We start from the raw sequence: 24,325 nt of genomic DNA, 5'->3' as shown, positions 1-24,325 counted from the left end.
AATTAACTATTGATGGCAGCTGATAGAATGAGGGACAGGTGGAAATGGTGGGCGTTTGTCAGAAGCGACGGAAATCCTTTCCCTCCGTTTATTTATGACCAGTGAGCGACCCGCCTTCAGCACTCATTTCTCAAGGTTCCGAAGAGGGCGGAGTCACTGAGTCCATCGTGCTATGTCTGCCACGCACATAAGGAACGCATGGAGGATTTCTCTTTCTTTCGAGTTAATATTCAGTCGTTTACTTTCTTCTCTGTCGTCTACTTGCTACTGCGGAATGCTTACAATTCACAGTAATTTTGTGAGAACTGAACGAAAAAACACGGGGAGCTTCTAAGACTGTCCAAATGGTTCTGGAATACATGCGGGTCATTAAAACGTACAGCATCGCATTCGCAAGTGTGGAAGCTTGTCACTTCTCACGTATTTCATCACCGAAGATGGCAGAGGTGCCTCAGAAGCAAGAAAATGAACGTAGCTTTATTTGTTTCGAATATGTACAGGACACTGCTGCCTTCCGTAACAAACGAGCTCAAATGAAAAAAAGACACGTATGAAATGAAATATCTGGAAGGTAATAAAAAACAGTGTCAGCTCGCAATGGCTGTGCCTCGATAAAGTGAGGAGAGCCTGCTCACAGGTCAGCATCCCCCTGCCGCATTTGCCGCTCTGTGACAGAATTATAATCTCTCGGCTGTAATAAAAGAGGAAGGCAGCCGCAGCTTGACTTTCCAGTGCGGCTGCCCCGCGTCTCTCTGAAGGCATTAACCTTTAGAGATGATGAAGTTTGGGGCTCCCTTCCTGTCCCGAGGCATCATGCAGAACGGCAGAGAGAAACAAGGGCGCACATTCAAAGCACAGGCAGAAACAAAAAAAAAGAAGTGAAAAAAGGAAAATGCTCCGTCGCTCCCTCCCTCCCTCCCTCCCTCCCAGGGCTGGTTCAGCACAGTAAACTCCGCCAGCGTGCGTGCACCTTGAAGGGGAGATGGAAAGCCTTTTTGTGCTGGGATTTTCCAGCGATTCTGTGGATTGGCCACATTAATATGCACCAAGTGTGTGCTACAAAGCTCATGAAGGGGAGGGGAGGGGAGGGAGGGGGAGAGTCACCCCCCCCCCCCCCACCACACACACACACAGTCAGCTACGGGTAAAAGCAATCCTCCCGTACCGATCCATCACTTGTCTCTCCAAACCCGCCACAAGATTTATTCTGCATCCAGATTGCATTTACATGAACGGGTGCACACGACTTGTTGAAGGATGGCTGCCCAGAGGACTAACTCTTTAATGGTCATTTAGATTTTTTTTCCCTCTTTGTGCACAAATTAATCCACCATCCGCCTGATTGCTCTGCCGGCAAATCCCATTTCTAAATCAGCTTCCTCTGCGCGGCGTGCAGGCGAGAGGCCACGCCTCCCCGCGCCAGGCCCCTCCCCCAGTCGGCCCCGGCTCTGCTGCTTGCGTCCTTGAGAGTAAAGTGAAACTGGATAGCACTTCCCCAGCGTGAGTTCAATGAGCCCCCGATAAAAAGAAGTCTCACTTCAAGCTGTGCTCGGCGGCAGAAGTGAACGTGCTTTACCGCGTCTTTGAAACGCTCACAGTCTCGACCGGCCTTATTTTAAGCCAAACCCGCTTTTTTTATTCCTGCATAATGCGCTCATTACGCAGAGCTCGGCTTCCCGCTTTCCGCTCTCTCGTGCGCCGTCACATTGTCTCCAAGTCCCATTTGCTTTATACCATTTGAGATTTATAAGTAAATATTTAATGCTCTCCTTTTTTTTAATTTTTTTTTTATCGCCCTCGATTTCTCACGCGAGAAAGAGATTTTTTACGTCTCGGTAGGGTTTTAACCGCAAAATAAATACGGGGAAAGGAAAAAAAAAAAAGATGCCGCTTCCCACGTGCGTTTCGAGCGCGCGGACTCGAAGGTGCTCACGGACGAGCTCGTCCCTGAGGCCCGAGGTAATGACATCCTCAATCGCTCGGGCAGGTGTGCTTAAGTGAAGCGGTTGCCACGGGAGCCGGGCTGTGCGAGCGGGACGCGAACGCTCCTGGCACAGGGTCGCTCACGGCTCAATTACAGCTGCGCCAGGTTCTCCAGCGCACACCCGAGCGCAAGAACAGCCGGCGGAGAGGGACCGAGGGGAGGAAGTGGAGCTACGGAGCTACGAATGAGTCACCCCCTCCAGTCTGCAGGCACAGAACAAACTGCCTCTCCACTCCTCCCTCAGAAGCACAGCCACTCCTGGCACAAAGCAGGACACTCCGACAAACAGAACTGTCATTTTTTCTTATTACATCTGTGCCGAGCTACCGGTTGCTTATTAATGGTTTGGAAAAAAATGAAACGTAAGTTCCTATGTAGAAACAGCAGAACACACATGCACGCTGGCACAAACACACACACACAATAGGTTCAGACGCAATCCAGCATTTGTGGGGACCGTCCCCACTCTGTAGGAAAGAGCATGGGGCTAATGGCCGCCTCCTCCTGTGTCACCCAGCTGCAGCAGGACGCCTGGGAGGCATGCTGTGGTGCATACCAAGAGAGTAGTACTATGGGGGTGAGGGAATGTGCCCTCACACACACACACACACACACACACACACAAGCACACACACACACACACACACACACACACACACACACACACAAGCACACATGCGCATACACACACACAGCCATGCACTCACACACGCACAAGCACACACACACACACACACACACACACACACACACACACACACACAAGCACACATGCGCATACACACACGCATGCACTCACACACGCGCATGCACTCACACACGCACAAGCACACACACGCACACACAAACACACATAGGCACACACACACACACGCATAAACACAGACAGACACACACACATACGTGCACACACACACACACACACACACACACGCAGCCCTCTCAGGACTGCGAGAGTAATTGAGAATGCTTTTAGAGACCGAACTGCAGCCGCAGAGCTCCCCCACCCCCCCGCCCCCCGCCTCCCACCTCCCACCCCCACCCCCTGTGAAAAACATGCAGAAACAGCTGCTCAGGAAAGCGTGAAACAAGAAGCATAACAAATGAAACAGGGACCTGGGCAACTTCATCTCGCCCTCTCGCTGGGAGGGAGAGGCTCGGCGCGGATCTCCGCGGCGCGCCCGCCGCCTCCCCACACTCCGTAAATGGCGGTAACAGGCACGGTGCCCGGGAGCGCCGCCGCCGCCCCTCCGGGCTGCCGTAATCTCGTTTTCCGCCTGTTTCCGGGCTTTGAGCTCCCGTCCCACGCTGCGCGGGAGCGCCTCTCTCAAACACGGACACGGCGTATCGTAAAAGAGGCCCGCTGGATCGGGGCCGGCCCTAATCCCGGCTCAGCCCGCTGCGGGGGGGGGGGGTCACCGGGGGAAACTCCCGTCTTAAAAAAGGCAGAGCGCGTGTGCTTCTCTCCCCAGGTCTCTATTAGTCGGGTTAAATTATTACACCGCGTGACCGGGATGAAATCGGTCGTCTGATTGGACAGAAGTCCCGACTCCGCGTTCCAGACCCTGTGCGAGTATGCGAACACACACGGGGGGCGACATAGCTCAGGAGGTAAGAGCGTTTGTCTGGCAGTCGGAGGGTTTCGGGTTCGATCCCCCCCTCTGGGCATGTCGAAGTGTCCGTGAGCAAGACACCTAACCCCTAACCCCTAACTGCTCTGGTGAATGAGAGGCATCAATTGTAAAGCGCTTTGGATAAAAGCACTATATAAATGCAGTCCATTTACCATTTACCATTTACCACACGCCTGTGAGGATGCAGGACGTCGGGCCCCGCAGGCTGACTCCCGGGAGCTGTCCGTGGTGCTGAAACGGACTCTCCGCGCGTCGGCCCTGAAGGGGGCTGCGCCTTCTGACGGCCGTCTCCCGCGGCGACGGCTCCTCGGCGTGAGTGACTGGGCCCTAACGGGTGAGCTGTCGGGCCCCCGGCGACTCCCCCGCCCCGCCGTCGGGCTCCGTTAGCTCTCCGGAGGCGTCGGCGCGCCCCGGCGCGGAATTGGATCTCCTCTGGACCGTGCGCGCCTCGCTTCGGGGGGGGGAGGGGGGGGGGCACTAATGGGATGGAGCTATCCCGAACAATTAATTTAAATGAGCTTTTCTTGTTTGTCTGTTTCTCTTTTTAATTAGAAAGGTAGCCATTGGTTAAAGAAGAAAAAAAAACAACTGCCCTGGGGCTTTGGCTGGCTGGCTGCCCGGCGAAAGAAAGAGAGGAGAAAGTTCATCAATAATACGTCCTGCCAAGGATCTGCTCCCCTCCCCGGCCAGTGAGGAGCTCAGGTTAGTACGGAGTAACCCAGGCCACAGCCACACTGTCCCATACTCAGGTCCGCCTCCAGAAAACGTCCACAGGAGAGAGGGCAGCCACGCCTCTTGAGGTACCATCGGCCTCAGTCCACAGGCGCAGCCTAAATTTGAGCCTGAGCCCCATCTGCCCCAGCCTGCGATGTGAAGGTTAGGCTTTGTGTAAACACAGCATTAAAACTAACACATAGCTTTTGTTGACCACACGTAATCCTGTAATGTATTGACACTTAACCTCATTAACACTTGACTTACAAGTAAATATAAGCAATTTTTATTTCCTCACAAATGTTTTACTTCAGGTGCTTGGTCTGTTAATAAAAAATGCAGACTTTGTATGTATTTATAGAACCCAGGCTATAGTAACTACAGTGCCCTTTTATCTGTAGAAAAAATGTTTGGTTCACTATTCCGGGTTACTGAAATAACAACATTCAGATTCTTTATTGGTATTTAAGGTTTAAAAAAAAATATATATGTATATATTTTTTAATGCATTTTTCAAAACACTCTTTCAAGAATAAAAAAATGCAAAACTACTCTGTATGAAACAGTGCAAATTGAAACTCATTGAATTAAATGTGACAAATCACATAAAAAAATAATTGATAATTGCAGAACATCAAAGTACAAAACATTCTTTTTAATCACTGAAACAACAAAGTAATCTTTGCCAAATAACACACCGAACATATAATGGAAATATCAAGTACGCGGGCATAATTTGTTTACATTAAATAAATAAAAATGTGTCCAAATTAGAATCATAAAAAAATTACTACCAACATAATTTTGTTCAAACTTACGTACAGTATATATTTTATTGTTCTGCGCCACTTCACCACTCATAAAGCCTCTCATCAGCATTAAGGCACATTTACCCCCTATCAGCACAGCTTGTGTCCTCAGAGGAAAACACCTCTAGCAGAGTCGCATCCCCAGGGCCTGCTGCTCAGTAGCATCTTCCCCTGTTTCCTCCATGGCCTGGACGAGCACGGCCTGCTCAGGAGGGCGCTGGGAGCTCCACCTCCAGGCCAAAATGACTCTGCGTAGGGCTCAGAATGCAGGAGGATGGGGGCATGCACGCCCTCCACCTCCAGGCCAAAATGACTCTGCGTAGGGCTCAGAATGCAGGAGGATGGGGGCATGTCCACCCTCCACCTCCAGGCCAAAATGACCCTGCAGAGGGCTCAGAATGCAGGAGGATGGGGGCATGCACGCCCTCCACCTCCAGGCCAAAATGACTCTGCAGAGGGCTCAGAATGCAGGAGGATGGGGGCATGCACACCCTCCACCTCCAGGCCAAAATGACTCTGCGTAGGGCTCAGAATGCAGGAGGATGGGGGCATGCACGCCCTCCATCTCCAGGCCAAAATGACTCTGACAGAGGGCTCAGAATGCAGGAGGATGGGGGCATGCACACCCTCCACCTCCAGGCCAAAATGACCCTGCAGAGGGCTCAGAATGCAGGAGGATGGGGGCGTGCACACCCTCCACCTCCAGGCCAAAATGACTCTGCGTAGGGCTCAGAATGCAGGAGGATGGGGGCATGCACGCCCTCCACCTCCAGGCCAAAATGACCCTGCAGAGGGCTCAGAATGCAGGAGGATGGGGGCATGCCCAGCCTCCACCTCCAGGCCAAAATGACTCTGCAGAGGGCTGAGAATGCAGGAGGATGGAGATATGCACGCCCTCCACCTCCAGGCCAAAATGACTCTGCAGAGGGCTCAGAATGCAGGAGGATGGGGGCATGCCCACCCTCCACCTCCAGGCCAAAATGACTCCGCGTAGGGCTCAGAATGCAGGAGGATGGGGGCATGCACGCCCTCCACCTCCAGGCCAAAATGACTCTGCAGAGGGCTCAGAATGCAGGAGGATGGGGGCATGCACGCCCTCCACCTCCAGGCCAAAATGACTCTGCAGAGGGCTCAGAATGCAGGAGGATGGGGGCATGCACGCCCTCCACCTCCAGGCCAAAATGGCACCGACTAAATCTGTGTGCGATGCCAAGCTCTCCCATAACGCAAAACACAGGGCGGAAGTTCACACGCTTCCAGACAATGGTGAACGTATATCTAGTGTTAGGGTTTTCAGGATGATCGCACGGCAAGTTCAGAAAAGTGTAATTGATCACATGGCCCTATCACCGGCTCCCATGATGCCACATTGGCTGAATATTACACAGTCATGTGTCTTTTTTGTTAACCATGGTGACATGGTAAATGGACATGGTGACGTCCCACACCATCACCTCCACCACCAGCAGCACTTAAAGGAGAAGATATAATAAACTAATACTTAAAGGTTTGAGGGTGTGATTTAGAGTTCTGCATGTTGTGTGAAGACAAGGTAATATGTGCTTAAAGATTCAAATTTCGTAACCAGGTTACCAAATAGCTTATTGGTATTGTACTTTTCATATTAGAATATAAATATAAAAAATGAGTGACAAACTGTAATATCTCTTGACATTACCATTGCCTCTAGAACAACACAAAGGTTTCACTGTCACAAAACCTAGGCCAGGGACCCTAAAATCTGGCCCTGGAGGCCAGTAGCACTGCACTTTACTCTCCCCCTCTAATCAGGACTGATTTAGACCCGGGACAGCAGGTGAGGTAAATCTCTGGATAGTCAGTGGCATTAATTGATCAATTAACTATCAGGTAGAAAAGACAAACAGCAGAACTACCGGCCTCCAGGGGACAGATCTGAGTGTAACACGATCAGCCTGCAATTCACACGTCTTCCACAAGAGGGCTCTGTCATCCAGGACACCAGACTGACACGATTCTCTCTGTTTACCGATGGAGAACACGGGTATTTATGGCTCCCCGTTCCTTGACTTTAACCTTAAACTTATCCCTGTCACCTCGTTGTTTTCAGCACGCGGGACACCGCCGGTCATTCGGCGAAGGCGCAGACCGACAGCGTGCGTGCGGTGGGAGGCGGAGCTCGTTTTGGGAAGGCTCCGAGGCCCCTCGTTGGGGAACCTCCCCCCAGCAGCAGGAGCGGCCTGATGAGCGCAGGTGTGTGGGAGCGCGGGCGAGGCCGGGGCCCCCCACGCAGGTGTGTTTCGGCTCTCACCTGTCGCCAGGCACAGCCGTGCTGTGGGGTAATGAGGGCGCGGGGTGGGGGGGGGGGGCTCCGCTCCTGCGCTAAACGAATTAATCAGCCGTCATTATGCGGCGTGTTCCCTTGTAATTGCGAGCGTGGGTATGCTGCTGATGAATGGTTATGGGGGAGTGAGAGCGTTCTCATTACCGGGGGGAGAGAGAGAGAGAGCGTGCTCTGGAGCGACGCACTCCACGGGCGTCCCAGGCTGCGCACGCGCAGCGAAGCACGCGCAGCGCGAGGAGGTCTGAGTCTCACCTCCCGGGCGCACAGGCCAGAGGAGGAGCACAGAGGACTCCCAGGTGGGTAGAGAGCTTTCTCCTCACACTGAGGAGTAATATAAGTGTGAGGAGCTTAGGAGACTGAGGAGTAACTCAAGTGTGAGGAGTAACTGAAGAGAGAGGAGCTCAGGTTAGTGAGGAGTAAACTTAAGCATTTAGGGAGTTCAGGTTACTGAGGAGAAAGACAAGTTTGTGGCGAAGAGCTCAGGTTAGAGAATGTCTTTTATGATCTTAAAGCATTTTTGTGAGCATTCAGTGAAGGGGGAAGCTCCCCTCTATTCACCAGTGAGTAGCTCTGATGTCCACCAAATGCTTTCATTCCAGGATGCTCAGCACACCTCAGTGATTGTCAGGTGGGACTGAGAGAGCCTGGTTAGGAATGCTGTGAGAAGTGAGGAATTTCCCGCTGTCCTGGGCAAATTCCCAAACCGGCCCTTATGATCCGGCCACTTCATCATCGCTGATACTTCCGGTTAAAACTTTTGGTAAAGATCCAAAAGATGATCAGGGCCAGGAGGACGCAGGGTAGCGCTGGATCTACCCCACTTATCAGTCACTCATCTCGCCAGCAAAGCTGCTGCTCATTTTCTCAGGGCAGTAACGGGACGTGAGGCTGAGATGGTGCTAATAAAGAGCGCGATGAATCCAGGCGAAGGCTTCATCACGCGACGCCGCGGACGGCAGGTCCCGTCCCGTCGTTCTTGGCCGGACCACAACAGCGGGGCCAGCCCTACTAACTAGTTTTGTACTTGGCAGGATTGTTTGTTTGTTTGCAGAACGGGTTACCCTACAGGGTTGGAGTCCTGATCTATGTGGTCACTTCTGGCACTACGATCTCTACTTCACTCTAGTGTGTTTTTCTGCACCTCTGCACCTTGAACTAATGCACTTTGTTGTACGTCGCTCTGGATAAGAGCGTCCGCTAAATGCCTGTAATGTAGTGTAATGTGAATGTCCATGACTGAGTGACTGAGTGATGAAGTTACACCATCGGTCGGCTGGATGAAGCGTGTTGGGTCCAGCCATATTCCAGGTTTTGACCTGGTCTTGTTCCCCTCTGTCTGCACGTGACGTGCCTTGGCTGACGATGCTCCATATGCCGTTTTGACGAATCGGATGGCTCGGACGGGAAGGGGAGCCAGAGCGCTGAGCCGAGCCGACCCAGCCGCAGCCCCCACAATTCCATCTGCCCGACTCTCACTTAATTACCAAGCACTTCAGCCCGCGCGCGCTCTCCCATTCCACCTTTGATCATCTTATCATCTGAGTGGGAGATAAGACGGCCACCACGGACGCAGCTGATTGGCTGAACAGAAGCTTGAAAGCCTGCGTGTTTTTTTTAATTTTTTTTTTTTGGCCCCGTTTGGATTTGCAGATGAACGTGAGAGAAGCTCCAAGAAGCTCAAGATACGAGTTTAACGTTTCCAGCAAAGACGGGATCGCCGCTTCCGCGTCGAACGCTGAAGGCGAAAGGTTTTCAGACTTGTTAAACGACTGAAAAACATGCGCATGGAGGAAAAGGGTTTGGCAGATAAAAAGATAATACTCCTGCCGCACAGTACCTCACAAGCTCCTCATTAGAACTCGGGACTTTTCAGACTCTCTGCGTGAGTCCTTTCTCAGAGCCTTGCAGACGGCGAAAAGCTCCCTGCCTCCTTTCAGCCGTGTGCAGCACCAGCTGTGAGTGATCGTTAATCTCTCCAGTCGGACGGCACTGTCCGCGTTCAACACAAATAACTCGCAGATATTTTCAAAGCTCGGCATCCTCAGGTCACACCGGTGCATGGGCCCCTTGTCCCCCGAACACCGTCTCCAATCACACAGGTGCCCGAGCACGTCGCAGGAAGACGCGTTACCGTGACAGCGTCCTCCTGCGGCAAGAGAAGGACCCCTCCCGATTCGCCAGCGTCGCGCGAACCTGACGCGGCGACGCAAACAAACAAAAAAAAAAGAGGCGTGACGTGAAAACGCGTGCGTCTTTCATCGACAAAGCAAAAATAACTGAATGCTTCAAAAAAAAAATCTATCCAAAACTCACGCAGTAGGGGGTTTCCTGCTGAACGTGGCAACCGGGCGCATCAATCTGCAGAAACGCGCGTTCCGCCGCTCGGCTCAAACGACGCAGACGAGAACAATCTACGGGCACGACGATCCTCGGGAGTTTGTTTTTTTAAAGTCCGCGCGGCGGCACTTAACGCACGCCATTCATGTGCTAAGTAATCTCCCTCCCCTCCTTCTTTGTGCTAGACGGAGCGGTTAGCTCCTCAAACGCTCCCTGTTTGATGTGGAATCGGGTCTGCAGACAAAGCGAGAGCGGTGTTTCCTGTTTCCTGCGTTCTGTTCTGGCACGGCGCACGGGCGCTTCTCAGTACGCCGCTGTCTGCAGGAAGCCCCCCGAAACAAATTGACGGGCGAAGCAACACACCCTCCTTTCCGCTCCTCGCTCAGGAGCAGGTGTGAGGATCTGACGGTGCGGTGCGGTTCTCAGACAGCAGGTCAGCGCGAAAGGTCAAAGATAGCGCAGGTAGCCCTGGCGCTACGTGCTCGCATCACCACAGAAGGCTAGCGTGCGCGTGCGCGGATCCTACCCAGACAAACAACAAACAAACCGGCGGAACTGTTTTGGCAGGTGAATATTGCAGCTGTTACGTGTACAGCTGCAATATACACCTGCGCACACGTGTGTACGTACACATACACACACACAATGATGGCGGCAGTGTAGTATAATGGGTAAGGAGCTGGTCTGGTAACATGAAGATCGCAGGTTCGATTACCAGGGATGTGGACACTGCTGTTGTACCCTTGATCAAGGTACTTGACCTGCATTGCTTCAGTATATATCCAGCTGTATAAATGAATGCAACTGTAAATGCCATGTAAAAGTTGTGTAAGTCATTCTGGATAATATGTAATATAATGTAATGGAATGATGCAAATGCAGTCACATACACATGCACAGGTACATGTAGCACACACTTGCAGTACACCCAACATCAGGGATCCAGGGCCCCCCCTAATATATTTTGTAACAAATTTAAAAACATTTACACCCTGTATCCTGCGCCCCCCCTCAGGCCTGAACACCGGACAGAAATGTCCCAGTTACCCCCCTCCCCCCCACCACATCTGCAGCCCTGCCCAGCGTACAGTGGCATACATCGTACGAGCCACGAGAGGCCTTCAGAACGAGGAAGACTCCGGAAATTGCGCGTGACTGCGCACACAAACCCAGAGACCGCCAGAGCTGTAGTTAGCCAGGCCGCTCACGCTCTGGATAAAAGGTGCCCAAGAGCGACAGGCGAGTGGCTGAGGCTTTACTACAGAGCGGGGGTGGGGGGGCGGGCGGGCGTGGGGGAGAGAGCGTACATTTAAAGCTGAATTAATACGACCAGGTGTACGGGTGTGTAAGCAGTGGCACTGCCTCCGCATTATCCATTTCAAAAAGAGCCAGAGGGGGGTTTCTGGGAAGACCAGTAATCCAAGAACATATCGGTCCGTATGGGGCGTATGAAAAGGAAGAAGGTTCCTTTCTTTCCCCGAACGGCAGCATCAGAGAGGGGGAGTTTCCCTCCCGCCCCGGCGCTCACAGCTCCCCCGCGGCGGCGGCTACGTGCCCTCAGACGGGGCCGCACCTCGACGGCCACGTTCAATTTCACGGAATAAAAAAAGAACGCTTTTGCGCCTGCTCTCATCCAAAGGCTCCCGTGGAAACCGCGCGGCTGAACACAGCTAGCGTTGCTGCTGCCGCCGCTGCTGCTGCTCTCATAGAACGCGGTGATGCTGCCAAAAAAACCGGCTTACTTACACTTGGATGTCCAGCATGATTCTCTTGTCCTCCTCCACGTGGACGCCCCAGATGCAGTCCTGGCCCTTGTCGTAGGCCTCGGGCCAGTTGGGGGACAGGATCACCCCCGCCGAGTCTGTGATCTCTCCGCTGCAGACGGCTGGAGCACGGAGACACACGGAAATAAAGCTGAGAAAACAGCTCTCGCTTTCACACGCACACGCACACGCGTACACACACACACACACACACAGACAGCGGCTCGACAGCACATACAACGCGCGCACTTTTCACACAGGCGCAGGAGAACCCCCGCAAGGCCAGCGTGAGGAGGCCAGGGGGGGAACGCCTCTTTCTGTCACGCTCTATCTGATCCATCAGGGGTGAGGCCTGTGCTGGTTATCCCAAGTGTTACGAAACACTTCCTGTTCCTCAGGCACCGGAGAGAACGCACCTGATCCGACTGAATTCACAGGACTAAAAAAAAAAATCACCCACACGGACATATGGCTGTGCATTCATACTCATGACACCACTGCGATATTCTCATCTCTCCCCTTCCTCCGCATAACCATTTCTCCTTTTTAATGCCGAACGTTTGACCCAACCCTTGGCTGAAGGGTCTTTGGTCAAATATGGCCAGCCATTACTGGTGAGTTCATCCAGCAATTGGAAAACACTCACGCACACCAGAACACGCATACAGCCACACCCATTATTATTATTATTATTATTATTATTCATTATAATAATACATATCAGCTGACACACTCATGCACGCGCACACACACACTGGTACACACACATACACACACACACATGTCAGTCAGGGCTCTTGGAATTATCTGTGAGCTGTTTACAGACAGAATCTTAAAGCTCCTTTTTTTGTAAAATAATATTTTACGTGTTAAATCAAGCCTGTGCACCACCACTAGAAAAACATATGGTTTGCAGATAGAAAAGGCTTTGTTTCTTTGTTTTTGTTCCTTGGTTCTTTCCTCTCTTTTTTAAAATTACGGACTAAGGACAATACTCAGAACATTCCTGTCCCCCGCACCAACCTACAACACAAGGGAGTGAAAGAGAACAAAAGATAAAAAAAAGGAAAGGAAGGAAAAAGAAAAAAAAATACTAATTATAGTAAAAACAACAAAACTAAAATACAACAAAAAGGCTGCGTGGGAGACACTGCAGTAGTCTGTTGATGTCACTCTACAGTTCTTTAGAGATGTGTTACAGCAATGTTTAATCTTAACCCTCCTGATTGGCACCCAACCCTCCAGATGCACCTTGATTTTGAATTATAAATATGAAACCTGTTTGATATTTACAACTGAAAATGCTGTAGCGTGAGGGGAACAGCAAGGGAATCTGCGACGGTTTGCTGAGCTCTAAAGTCACGTTGGATCCTGCAAGTTTCTGAGAGATTCCATGTTCAGAGGGCCACGACGCATGATCGTGAGCATAAACATTAAGTGTGTGATTCTCCCTCTAGGCCAAATGTTCTGCGTGTTTTGAAAAAAAACTGGTCAAGTCTTTCATTATGTGTGGGGTCTCCCTCGTTTGCAATATCGGTTTAAGATTTGAAAGGTCCGGTAGTGTGCACCAGACATAACACACTGGAGGATCAACTAGTCCCAATATTAAACAAAATTTCACACATTTACATAATGATTCTGAAATTTAAGTAAGTGGTAGGACTGATCTTCAGGAATCACATTCTGGCATTGACTCTTTTTTTGACCAATTGGTGATTTTTGCAACATTTGTCACCCCTACATTCATCATAAACAGTTATAAAAAAGGAAAACAGTTCTTTTTAAGCCGAGAAATAAAACAAGCCCTCATCACGCAGCCTCGATCCTGCAATATTACACCATTTTGGACAACGACTTATGCCTCCCATACACTGGATGACTTCTAGGATTCAAAGATTCTGAAGAGACTCATGAAGCTTCACACACAAGATTCAAACAGGATTGTTCCGGAGATTTTTTTCTTATCTTAGGCCTCCTCTTCCTGTCGGAAACTCACTACCGCTGCGCCGATGTCAGACAAAAGGCCTGATTAGTTTCACTAGGGGAGGTCAGATGCTGTAATTTTTGCCGGTATATTTCACATTCGGAACGCTCGTGTCAGTGACCAGGCACGCAAATAATTCTGTATTATTTGAATACTTGAAATACTTGAATTTCAATATCGAAATACCGTAATAATAGTATTTCTGTGAGGTCCTCTGATAAACCTATTACCATCTGGACCTGTGTGTCAATGCTCGATGCGCTTTACAGCTATTTTTGGTACATTTCTATACTAATGTGCAATGATAAAAAAAATAGGTACATTACCAACGTTGTCTTGCAATACTAATCCCATCCGGACAGAGCTAAATTCAGCGCACCTTACAAATCGCGTTGTCGACCATCACAAACCTTTCGAAGCCAAGTCTAACACCTTGCAATAATATTATTTTGTCAGAAGGGTAAAGATGAGGAAAAGACTGTCACAAACTCAGCTGGAGGCATCTTAATACAATCTCACACAAATCGTGAGTCGTGAAGGGGGCGCACACCGACTGAGGTAAGACTGGAAAGATTTTACTACGACTCCTCCTGAGACTGTGAAATCGCTTAAAACCTGGCCAGTGTAAGGCCAGAATTAGTTTTCAAAAGCACACTGCGCAACGTCACACGGCTACAGACGCCGCGCTCTACAGGAGTGCGGCTAGGCACCGGTCCATCCTTCCACAGCTACATTTACATTTATTTATTTAGCAGATTCTCCCGCCCAGGGAGACATAGCGCGTAACATAAGGTTAGAACCAAATATAACATGAATACATAAACTTTACTAAACAAGGCTACACAAACGAAGCCTGCAGTGCATGTATCTGCACACAGAAGGGCCACAATGCAGAGTGGGGGGGCCTTCACCCCTGAGCATGCAGGGGCCCCCAGGGAGTTGAGGAGCCCTGCATTCGATGTCCGCACCGCCATGAGGGCTCCTCAACTCTCTGGGACCCTCCATAATGCAGAGCGGGGGGCCTTCACCCCTGAGCATGGAGGGCCCCAGGGAGTTGAGGAGCCCTGCATTCGATGGCGGGACGTCCCGCACAGGGATGGGGCGCGGTGGGGGGGGGGGGGGGGGGCAGTACCCACCTCTGCAGGCGGGCTCGGTCTCGTTCCATTGGGGGTTGTCGGGGTCCAGGCACTCGATGATGACGGAGCCCTGCTCCAGCGTGTAGCCGGGGTCGCAGGTGAACTCCACCACCGCGCCCACGCGGTAGGCGCCGTCGCTGCTGGTGAAGTTGCCGTACTTCACGAACGGCTCGTAGCAGTTCCCCCGAGCGAACGCTGCAAAAAAAAGGCGAACCCACGTCGCAACAAGGTCTCTCCTCTGTTACACATTTTAACCCTCCAGTTATTTACCGGAGCCTCATTAGGCCCAAGGACACATAATAATCCAACGGCTCGATGCTACGAGCAGAAGCCATTTCCAACACACGCGCAGCCTGTTGATTTAGACTTTCAGCCCCTCGCTCCCTCCCTTGTGTGCGTCTACAGTTGTCACACTCTGTTTACTGTGGAATAAAAACACGTATTCAACGTAGGACTGGAAAGCCCCCAAACCGTCTTAGTGTCGCACTGGGAAGATGTAAGGCGAACCTTCACAAATGGGGATATTCCACCACCAGCTTAACCGTGTGTGACTGCAAAACAGACCTGCTGACACCGACCCACACCAGAGAAGACCTGGCCATGCACACCCTACCGGCCCAGCTTCGTGTAAAGACGTGGGCAAGCACAGTCTGACGCAGGACGCGAAAGAAGAAGAAGAAGATACATATATTTTTCCCCACCTCTGAATGCACACCTCTGCAGCACTACAGTAATATTTTTTTTTTTTTTTACATTTTAATTACCCTCTCACCTACTTCTCAGCTGGCACCGCTGCCTCCTCTAATAGCGCTGCGCATCCAGATATCTGACCTGGGCGCTACGCTAGCAGCTGTCGCCCTGGCTCGCTGCTGACCCCTCGTTAGCGTACGTAGCACTGGGCCAGTGCGTTCAGCAGGCGAAGGCAGCCCGGCCCACCCTCGCTCACTCAAAGCAGGGGGAGGCACGCTCGAAACACGTTAAAACCGAAGAGGGCATGAATATGAACGAGTCTGCTGCGGAGAACGGGGGAAGGGAAAAAAAAAAACAAAAACAAATTTTTTTACGCGAGACGCCAGGCGGAATTTGCATATAGTTTCGTTTGCCCTGCAGGGAACCGAAGCCAGGCGGAGCGCGGCGTGTGAGGGAGGGGTCAGAGGCCAAGGTCAAGGGGAGGACTCGAGCCCTCGGTCTCCGCGCTAGCCTGGGAATGTTAGCGGCAGAGGCGCTTTCCCCCTCGACCGAGCGCTGCTGCGTCAACACGAGCCGGGGGTTCCAGACGACGTTAACGCCGCCGTCGCGCCCGCTCCCCTGCAGCGTGCGTTATTCAGCTGCGGCCGCGAAAAGATCGCTCCGATGAATTCTCGACGTAATTAAAAGAAAATAACCGACTAACACGCTGTCCCCAGGCCAAACGGCATTTTCCTGCTTTAGAATAACGTCTGAATGCTTTAATTAAAAACCCCACACTTTAGAAAGGCGTTGGAATTCAATCAAAATAAAAACATAATTAAAACGGCAGCATAAATTGTAAAAAAAAACAAAAAAAAAAACAAAAGATGAGGAATTCCTTTTCGCAGAAAGGCTTTAATTAACACTTTTATTGAAATTTGATATGATTCACGAAATATCTAATAATTTGAAACAATTTGGTTCTATGATGTTTTCCTGTAAACTTTCAAACCTAAAACAAGACCAAACACACTTAATAACTCAGAGACCCATGTCTTAGCCACAAAAAGACGAGCGACAGAACTTGCTGTTTCCCACGTAAAAACGATAACAAATTGCATACCTGGCATGCTTTAAAAACACACACACACACACACACACACAAAGAACCTTGGAACAGACAGACCGACTGTTAAGGCAGTGATTTGATGTAATATCTCCACCAAGAGTTTCAGTGATCCCCGAAAAGATTAAGCAATCCGATAAAGGATAATGGGATTTCGGGACTCATAACACAAGCGGACCGAGGGGAAGCTGACATGTCACCGCGTAAGCTTTCCTTCCCAAACACTGAAGTCTTTCTGAAGAAGCCGACAGGGTGGCCGGGTGGCAGTGGATAAGGATTCGGTATTATGAAAAGCAGCGCCTCCTCTCCGAAAACCACAGTAAAAAAATCGCCTCTGCGCCACCATTCTTCCGCCCATTGTGCTGTGTGATTTCTACCGCTGTCCTTCGCAGATAAAACCCAAGTTCTAAGCCAGGGATGCCAGGGGATTGTGAGAGGCAGGCTGACATATTTGAGGGTACGGGAAGGGGTGGGAGACAAAGGGTTAAACCGCTCTGTTTGCATTAGCATCAGGGAGTTTGACTTTATCTCTGGCTTCCTGTACACATGGGTTATTTGTTACATTACATTACATTACAGGCATTTAGCAGACGCTCTTATCCAGAGCGACGTACAACAAGTGCATTAGTTCAAGGTGCATTAGTTCATTTGTGCGAATTAAACTGGGGGGGTAAATGGAAATGGCAGCAAAGGATTGTGGGCCGTGCGAACGGGGGGGGGGGCTAGGGGCGGAGCCCCGCGCCAGCTCGCTACCTTCGTATCGCACGGCGGCGCCGGTGGAGGTGCCCGCGCCGTCGCTGGTGAACTCCACGAAGAGGTGCCGGCCCGTGCTGGCGACGCCCTCGTTGGGCAGGTACTCCACCTCGTAGGAGTCGTACACGGGCGGGGAGTCGATGTTGTTCCCGTCCTTTATCAGAAGCCTGGACGCAAAAACGAAACGGAAAGGCACGTTGAACTGAACCGAATCGAATCGAACCGAACCGAACCGAATCGAATCGAATCGAATCGAATTGACACTTGCATTAAATCACCGGGCCCACGAGTCTCTTACCTCGAAGCGGCGAATACGACACAAGGTCTCGGGAAGCCCACTGAAGCGCAGCAATGTGCCTCACATTAACTTATTTCCCACGAATGGCACAGCCGCCCGTTTTACAAATGAGACTAAACTGTGACTCTGCGGCTCCTGTGTCACTCCGTTCATTTGCATGGAGGGGGTTACACGGGTAATTATTCTAAAAGACATTTAGTCAGTTTATGTCTCCCTCAAACCCCAGAGGTTTTGAGTCACCCCTCCAAGTGAGAGGTTGGACCTGAGAGAACTCTCAGCCTGCTCCGGCTGAATTTTACGCTGAGAGGTCCAATGTCCAGGTGACTCAGTGCACACGCGATAGCATAGCTGGAGGACAGAATGCTGTTTGAATGGCCATGTCCACGCTAACAGCGCCCAGGCTAGCTGCCGTCCCTCGCTCACCTGTCATCGTCCTCCGCCAGGGCCACCTTCTCAAAGTGGATGTGCAGCCGCTGCTCCTCGGGGGCCTCCAGCACCCAGTGGCAGGTCAGGTTGTTGCTGTAGTTGCCAGGGAAACCGGGAGAGACGATGCGCCCCACCGTGGCGTTCTTGACCATTCCCCCGCACGCGGCTGCATCAGCACGGCGAGAGAGAGAGAGAGAGAGGGGGAGAGAGAGAGAGAGAGGGGGAGAGAGCGAGAGAGGGGGAGAGAGAGAGAGAGAGAGGGAGAGACAGAGAGAGGGGGAGAGAGAGAGAGAGGAAGAGAGAGAGAGAAAGAAAGAAAGAGAGAGAGAAAGAGAGTAGGTTAAAAGCTCTGACATCATGGAAATCGCAACTCATAAAACAAGGCACTGTGGCATGGGAAGAGGACCCTTACCCTCTCTTACCCTTCGAGTTTAAAAAGACAGGGTGGACAGGAAGAGAGGGGGAGCTGCCTGCCCTCTGAGAGCTGTAGGACTGAGGGACAGGATCCACACCATCGATCACAGCAAAGTGAGGCCTATCTGCGCAGACCAGCTGCTGGGGATAAGAGCTTCGGGGGGCCAGAGAGCAGCAGGCTGGGCTAAGCTGAGAGGACCGCGCTTCATTAAGGCGGCCGCACCGATAGGCTGGCCTGGCACCGCTCTGCTCTCAGCTGGTAATCAGCCACAAGCAGGCCTGCTCCCGGCTCCCCGGCCCCCTGGCCCACGGCCCACAGGGGGATCCTCCACATCGGTATGCCAGACGCGGGCCCCCTTAACCCCCCTCACCTGGCGCGTCCGTAAGCCCCGGCGGATCCACACTCGGCACGTACCCCCCCGCCCCGCGCCAACCACAGCGTCACGCAGCCTGCTACGCGCTGCTCGATGGAACAAGCAAACAAGGCCCTGAATCTCATTTACTGTCTTTTTTTTTTTCCTGTGGAAGGGGGGGGGGCGGGTGTTGTTTGGTAACATTGGTAACAGAGGCGGAGCCCCGCGCTTCTCGCCCCGCGAGAGAGAGAGAGAGAGACCCGCTCGTGTGCGAAATTGAGATGCGAGCGCGCTTCGGTCGCGGCTAGGAAACACCGGCCGATTGATCGCTCGCTCTCTCTCTCTCTCTCTCTCTCTCTCTCTCTCCCCTCTCTCCCCCTCTCTCCCCCTCTCTCTCTCTTTCTCTCCGCGCCCGGTCCATCGGAAAGCCCGCCGTGGTCGCTTAGAATTCCGCTCCGTCCGCCGCCCGCCTCCGTCTCTGTCGCCGCGCGAAGCCAAAATCAATGACTAAACCCCCAATTCAATCGCGAGAAAACAAGGAGCCAAAGGCATGAGAGTTCACTGGAGCTGGGTTTAATTACCTCTGGCTGGAAAATATCTAATCCAGTCATCACCTTCCTGTACAGCTGCGACAGGGGGTTACTGAGGATGAGGTCCTGCCACTCGGAGATTGCACTCTCTTGTTTCTGCCATTAGGGACTTTGGTATAAACATTAAAGTAGCTTATGGGAAAAAAAAAAAAAAAAAACTCTTTCTCCATTGAAATGAAATTGTTACAGCAGTTATGTAATATGCAGTGATTTGTTAATATTGAAATCAATTAGAATTTGGCACCACTGAAGAGTGGAGAGGCCTTCAGTTGGCTGAAACCCAACTGGCATAAATGCTTGCAGTGCTACCTCATATATCCCTCTCTCTGCTGTGTTTGTACTTGTGCGTGCATATGTTTTTATGTGTGAATGTTTGTATGTGTGTTTGTGCATATGTTTGTATATGTGTAAGTGTGTGTGTGTGTGTGTGTGCGTGTGTATGTGAGTGTGTGTGTATGTGTGTGTGTATGCGTGTGTATTCATGTGTGTGCATATGTGTGTGTGTGCATCTGTGTGTGTGTGCGCACGTACATCTGTGTGTGTGTGTGCACGCGCGCGTACATACATGTGCGCGTGTGTGTGTGCGTGTGTGAGTGTGTGTGTGCCGGTGTGTGTGTGTGTGTGTGTGTGTGAATCTGTGTGTGTGTATGTGTGTGTGCGTGTGTGTGCGCACGCGCGTACATCTGTGTGTGTGTGTGTGTGTGTGTGCGTGCGCGTACATCTGTGTGTGTGTGTGTGTGTGTGTGTGTGCATGTGTGTGTGTGTGTGCGTGTGTGTGTGTGTGTGTGCGTGTGTGTGTGTGTATGTGTGTGTGGAACCCTTACCCAAGCACTGGGGCTCCTTGCCGCTCCAGTAGGGCGTGGTGGCGTTGCGGCAGGCGAGGCTGGAGGGCCCGTGCAGCTGGTACCCAGTGAAGCAGTAGAAGAAGGCCTCTCCCCCAGCATGGAGGCTGGTGACCGACACATCCCCATAGGCTGGCCGACGGGGGAACGAACAGCTCAACACGAAGGCTGGAGAGGGAGAGAGAAGAGCCCCAAATTAGGGCCTCCACACCATTAGCGCACTTGAGGATTTTATAGTAAATGCTTCAGAGAAAGTCTTTTTTTTTAAAAATCACCTGGTTATTATTTTGGGGTCTTTGAAAAAGGAGATGATTATCACTTTCTGCTTTAGGGTACTTATTTGTCAGTCTGTGATTTGGGGACTGATTATGTTCTTCCAGAACAATTGTGCACGTTGATATTTCTTAATTAAATTTGAAAAAGAAGACTAATGTTTTTCCTCTGAAACCCGCCTTTCAAATATTTCTCAAAAGAGACCTACTCAAACTGGGGTCTTCCTGGGTTAGTATTATATGACATGGTGCCATTTGATGAGCTTCATTTCTGAACCTCATCAACAGATACTTAGATGCTGATTTCTGAGTATCAGGGTTTTGAGATCTGTGATAAGCTTTTTAGTTCTGTTTGGCCTCTGCAGCACATGTGTATGTGCATGTGCGATTGTGTGTGTGTATGTGTATGTGCACATAAAGGTGTATACGCATGTGTGCGTGTATGTGTATGTGTGAGTGTGTACATATGTGTATGTGCGTATGTGCGTATAAGCATGTATGTGCATGTAGCATGTGTGTGTATGTGTGTTTGCGTGTGTATGTGCGTGTGTATAAGCGTGTGTGTATGTGTACGCGTATGTGCGTGTGTGTGAGTATGCGTGTGTATGTGTATGTGCGTGTGTATAAGCGTGTGTGTATGTGTATGTGAGTGCATGTGAGTGCGTGTACTGTATGCGCAGGTGCGTGTATACACTTGTGTGCATGTGCGCGTGTATGTGTATGGGCATATGTTTGTATGTGCATGCATGTGTGTGTGTGTGTGTGGGTGTGTGTGTGCGTGTATATATTTGTATGTGCATGTGTGTTTCAGCATGCGAGTGTATGTGTATACACACATGTGTGTTTGTGAGCATGTGTGTGTGTTCCTCTCTTTAAGGCAGCACAGGAGTGCGACCCTCTCCTGTAGAAGGGATGACCAGCGGAGCAAGACAATTGCCTCCGGACGTCCTGCGATGTCTCCATCCCCGCCCCGAAATGGATGGCTCCACTCTGGGCGCGTGCAATTATCGCGCGGCCCGGGATGATAGATTAGGCCGGCTGCATTCCTAATGGGAGCTGTAAACAGCCCTCCCCTCCCCTGTCCGTGCGCCCCCGCCCCCCCCCCCCCGCCTCTGACCCGCGCCCCGTGCCTCTGTGTCTGGCTCGGTCCAAGCGGCTGCCGCTCATTACCCAGTACTGGGGGGAAAAAAGGCTCGAATCTGCCAGGCTGTTCGCCTGAGAAGCACTCACCAAGGAAGGGGCTTTCCTGACAGAAATATCAGAGCGCAACAGAAGTGTCACATCCAGAGAGGAAATGTGTGTAAGAGAGAGCGAGACAGATAGAGAGCAAATGAGAAAATAGAGAGAGAGCAAACGAGTGAGTGAGTGTGTGAGAGAGAGGGACAGAGAGTCCGTGTGTGAGAGAGAGAGAGAGCGAAAGTGCCGTTGTCAGGCTGCCAAAAGAGGCCCTCCCTCGCAATGCGGCGAGCCCAAATGGCGCTAGGTAGCGGGGAAGACAGCAGGTGGAGGACGTAAAGCGAGGAGCCCTCTTTCCCACCCCAAGCTCGGGAAAAAAATGAAAAACAGCAAGACAGCGCTAACAACCCTCACACAAACAGCTTTTGAGAGAGACGGAAGTGCTGCGGGCTTTTCTGTGTACAGGCAGGAGCTGTGTGTAGAATTAGCCTTGTCGATACATAAAGCAGTTTAGCGAGCTAAAAGCCCATCCAAACAGCACCATCGCCGCCTTTTAAATCCCACTCTCCGTCGCTGCATTATATAAATGGACATTAAAGCCTGCCGTTTTACAGCCTGCCGCCGTCAGATCGAGAGCATTAAAATAAAGGATACTTCAGAAAGCAATTTAATTTCAACAGGTTCTCTCACCGGGCTAGAGGACATTTTGATATTATTGAGAAGGCTTACCCACAGCAGTCACACTCAATAAGAGCACCCGAACGGTAATGAGAGGCTGTTTTTTACAGATGGTATTTAGAGAAACGAGGAGGGGGGTGGGGGTGGGGGTTGGGGGTGGGGGGGGGGGGAGAAATATGTCTAGGCCGCCGTCAGACTACAATGGCTTGCATTGAGGGCCATTGGAATGCAGTGTGGTGCTCTGATGCCGCTGTGTGGCTGGAGGCCATTGGAATGCAGTGTGGTGCTCTGATGCCGCTGTGTGGCTGGAGGCCATTGGAATGCAGTGTGGTGCTCTGATGCCGCTGTGTGGCTGGAGGCCATTGGAATGCAGTGTGGTGCTCTGATGCCGCTGTGTGGCTGGAGGCCATTGGAATGCAGTGTGGTGCTCTGATGCCGCTGTGTGGCTGGAGGCCATTGGAATGCAGTGTGGTGCTCTGATGCCGCTGTGTGGTTGGAGGCCATTGGAATGCAGTGTGGTGCTCTGATGCCGCTGTGTGGCTGGAGGCCACTGCTGGCTTCATAATGCTTTCTCTGCCCTTAATAGGGCGATAAATCATGCTTTACCTGGCAGTGTTTATCACACACAGTTCAGTAGGTCCAATGCGCATTAAGACAACGAAGGCCACATCTTGATTTTTAGTCAATACCATCATTAAGGCCGCCTGTAAGGATTGAGTTACCGGCGACATCTTGAATTTCCTACAGAAAGTATAACTGTCCTTCATATGGCTGACCAGGCGCTAAGATATCCCTGATTAGAGGGGTTCGGACGGCAGGGCTCTTAAATTACAGGCCCTCTCAGATCATCCATCAGAACGTACAGTTTGGGAGCGTGCTCAGAATTTATTACTGTCTAACTGCATATTCATCACCATGTCAAAACAGTGGCTCTGAGATGGAGGAGCATAGCTCACTCACAGGGAAAAGCAGCGGGATCAGTCACTGCGCTGTCTCTGTGTGTACTCTCACAATAGAAACGACAGCCGCTCGGTCCATATGCACTGAAGCTAACTTCCTGTGACACCTCGCGAAGCACAGCGCCTTCCTGTCCCCCCGTCGATGGAGAGCGGGTCTTTTGTGCTTTGGGCAAAAGTATTTTTAATTTTTTTTTTTGCACCTTTTTCTTTGTTCTTTTGAGAAGCGTGTTCTATGTTGGGCATTACCCCTGTGGCACAGAGTTAGCTGTGGACTCTGTCACAGAAAATGAGGGCTTTAGTTTTGTTTTTCTTGTCCCCCCCCCCCCCCCATGCACAGGGAGAGTTAGGGATCTCTATTTTCAGAGGGAGGCATGTGCCTTGATGAATAGGAGCAATTTTTCCCCCCGGTAAGCTTTGGGACTGTGGTAAACAGGTCAGGAGTGAAACGGCTCAGATGAATGTGCCGCGGCAGCACAGACAGTGAGTGTGCTTACATTTAAGAGCCAAGAGCAGGGAGGGAACACACCCGCGTGGCGGCGGAGGGGGCTGGGGAGATGGCGCGGCCCACACGATGCCCTGAACAGCTGAACATCGCACTGCGCAATGTGGGGCGCCCGCCAACAGCAATGCCTGAGTCTCAGTGTGCAGACCAGCAGTACTGTTTGAGTCTCAGTGTGCAGACCAGCAGTACTGTCTGAGTCTCAGTGTGCAGACCAGCAGTATTGTTTGAGTCTTATTGCGTAGACCAGCAGTACTGTCTGAGTCTCAGTGCGCAGACCAGCAGTACTGTCTGAGTCTCAGTGCGCAGACCAGCAGTACTGTCTGAGTCACAGTCCCCTGACCAGCAGTACTGTCTGAGTCTCAGTGCGCTGACCAGCAGTACTGTCTGAGTCGCAGTGCTCAGACCAACAGTACTGTCTGAGTCGCAGTGCTCAGACCAGCAGTACTGTCTGAGTCTCAGTGCTCAGACCAGCAGTGCTGTCTGAGTCACAGTGTGCCGACCAGCAGTACTGTCTGAGTCTCAGTGCGCAGACCAGCAGTACTGTCTGAGTCACAGTGCGCCGACCAGCAGTACTGTCTGAGTC

The 24,325-nt window shown here is 51.4% G+C and overlaps 1 protein-coding gene across 1 annotated transcript in view; it reads right to left on the bottom strand.

Moving 5' to 3' along the window:
* Positions 1–24,325, bottom strand: part of LOC135262792 (seizure protein 6 homolog) — a 205,907-nt gene that overhangs the window by 14,572 nt on the left and 167,010 nt on the right. Inside the window, 5 exon segments of the mRNA XM_064350048.1 lie at positions 11,548–11,686; positions 14,685–14,879; positions 17,233–17,399; positions 17,954–18,122; positions 20,138–20,323. Of these exon segments, the coding sequence (XP_064206118.1) occupies positions 11,548–11,686; positions 14,685–14,879; positions 17,233–17,399; positions 17,954–18,122; positions 20,138–20,323 (856 nt within the window).

The sequence above is a fragment of the Anguilla rostrata genome, chromosome 9 (assembly GCF_018555375.3).
Source record: "Anguilla rostrata isolate EN2019 chromosome 9, ASM1855537v3, whole genome shotgun sequence".
NCBI lineage: Eukaryota > Metazoa > Chordata > Actinopteri > Anguilliformes > Anguillidae > Anguilla > Anguilla rostrata.
The sequence above is the reverse complement of the archived record's forward strand: the minus strand, read 5'-3'. Positions and strand labels throughout refer to the sequence as shown.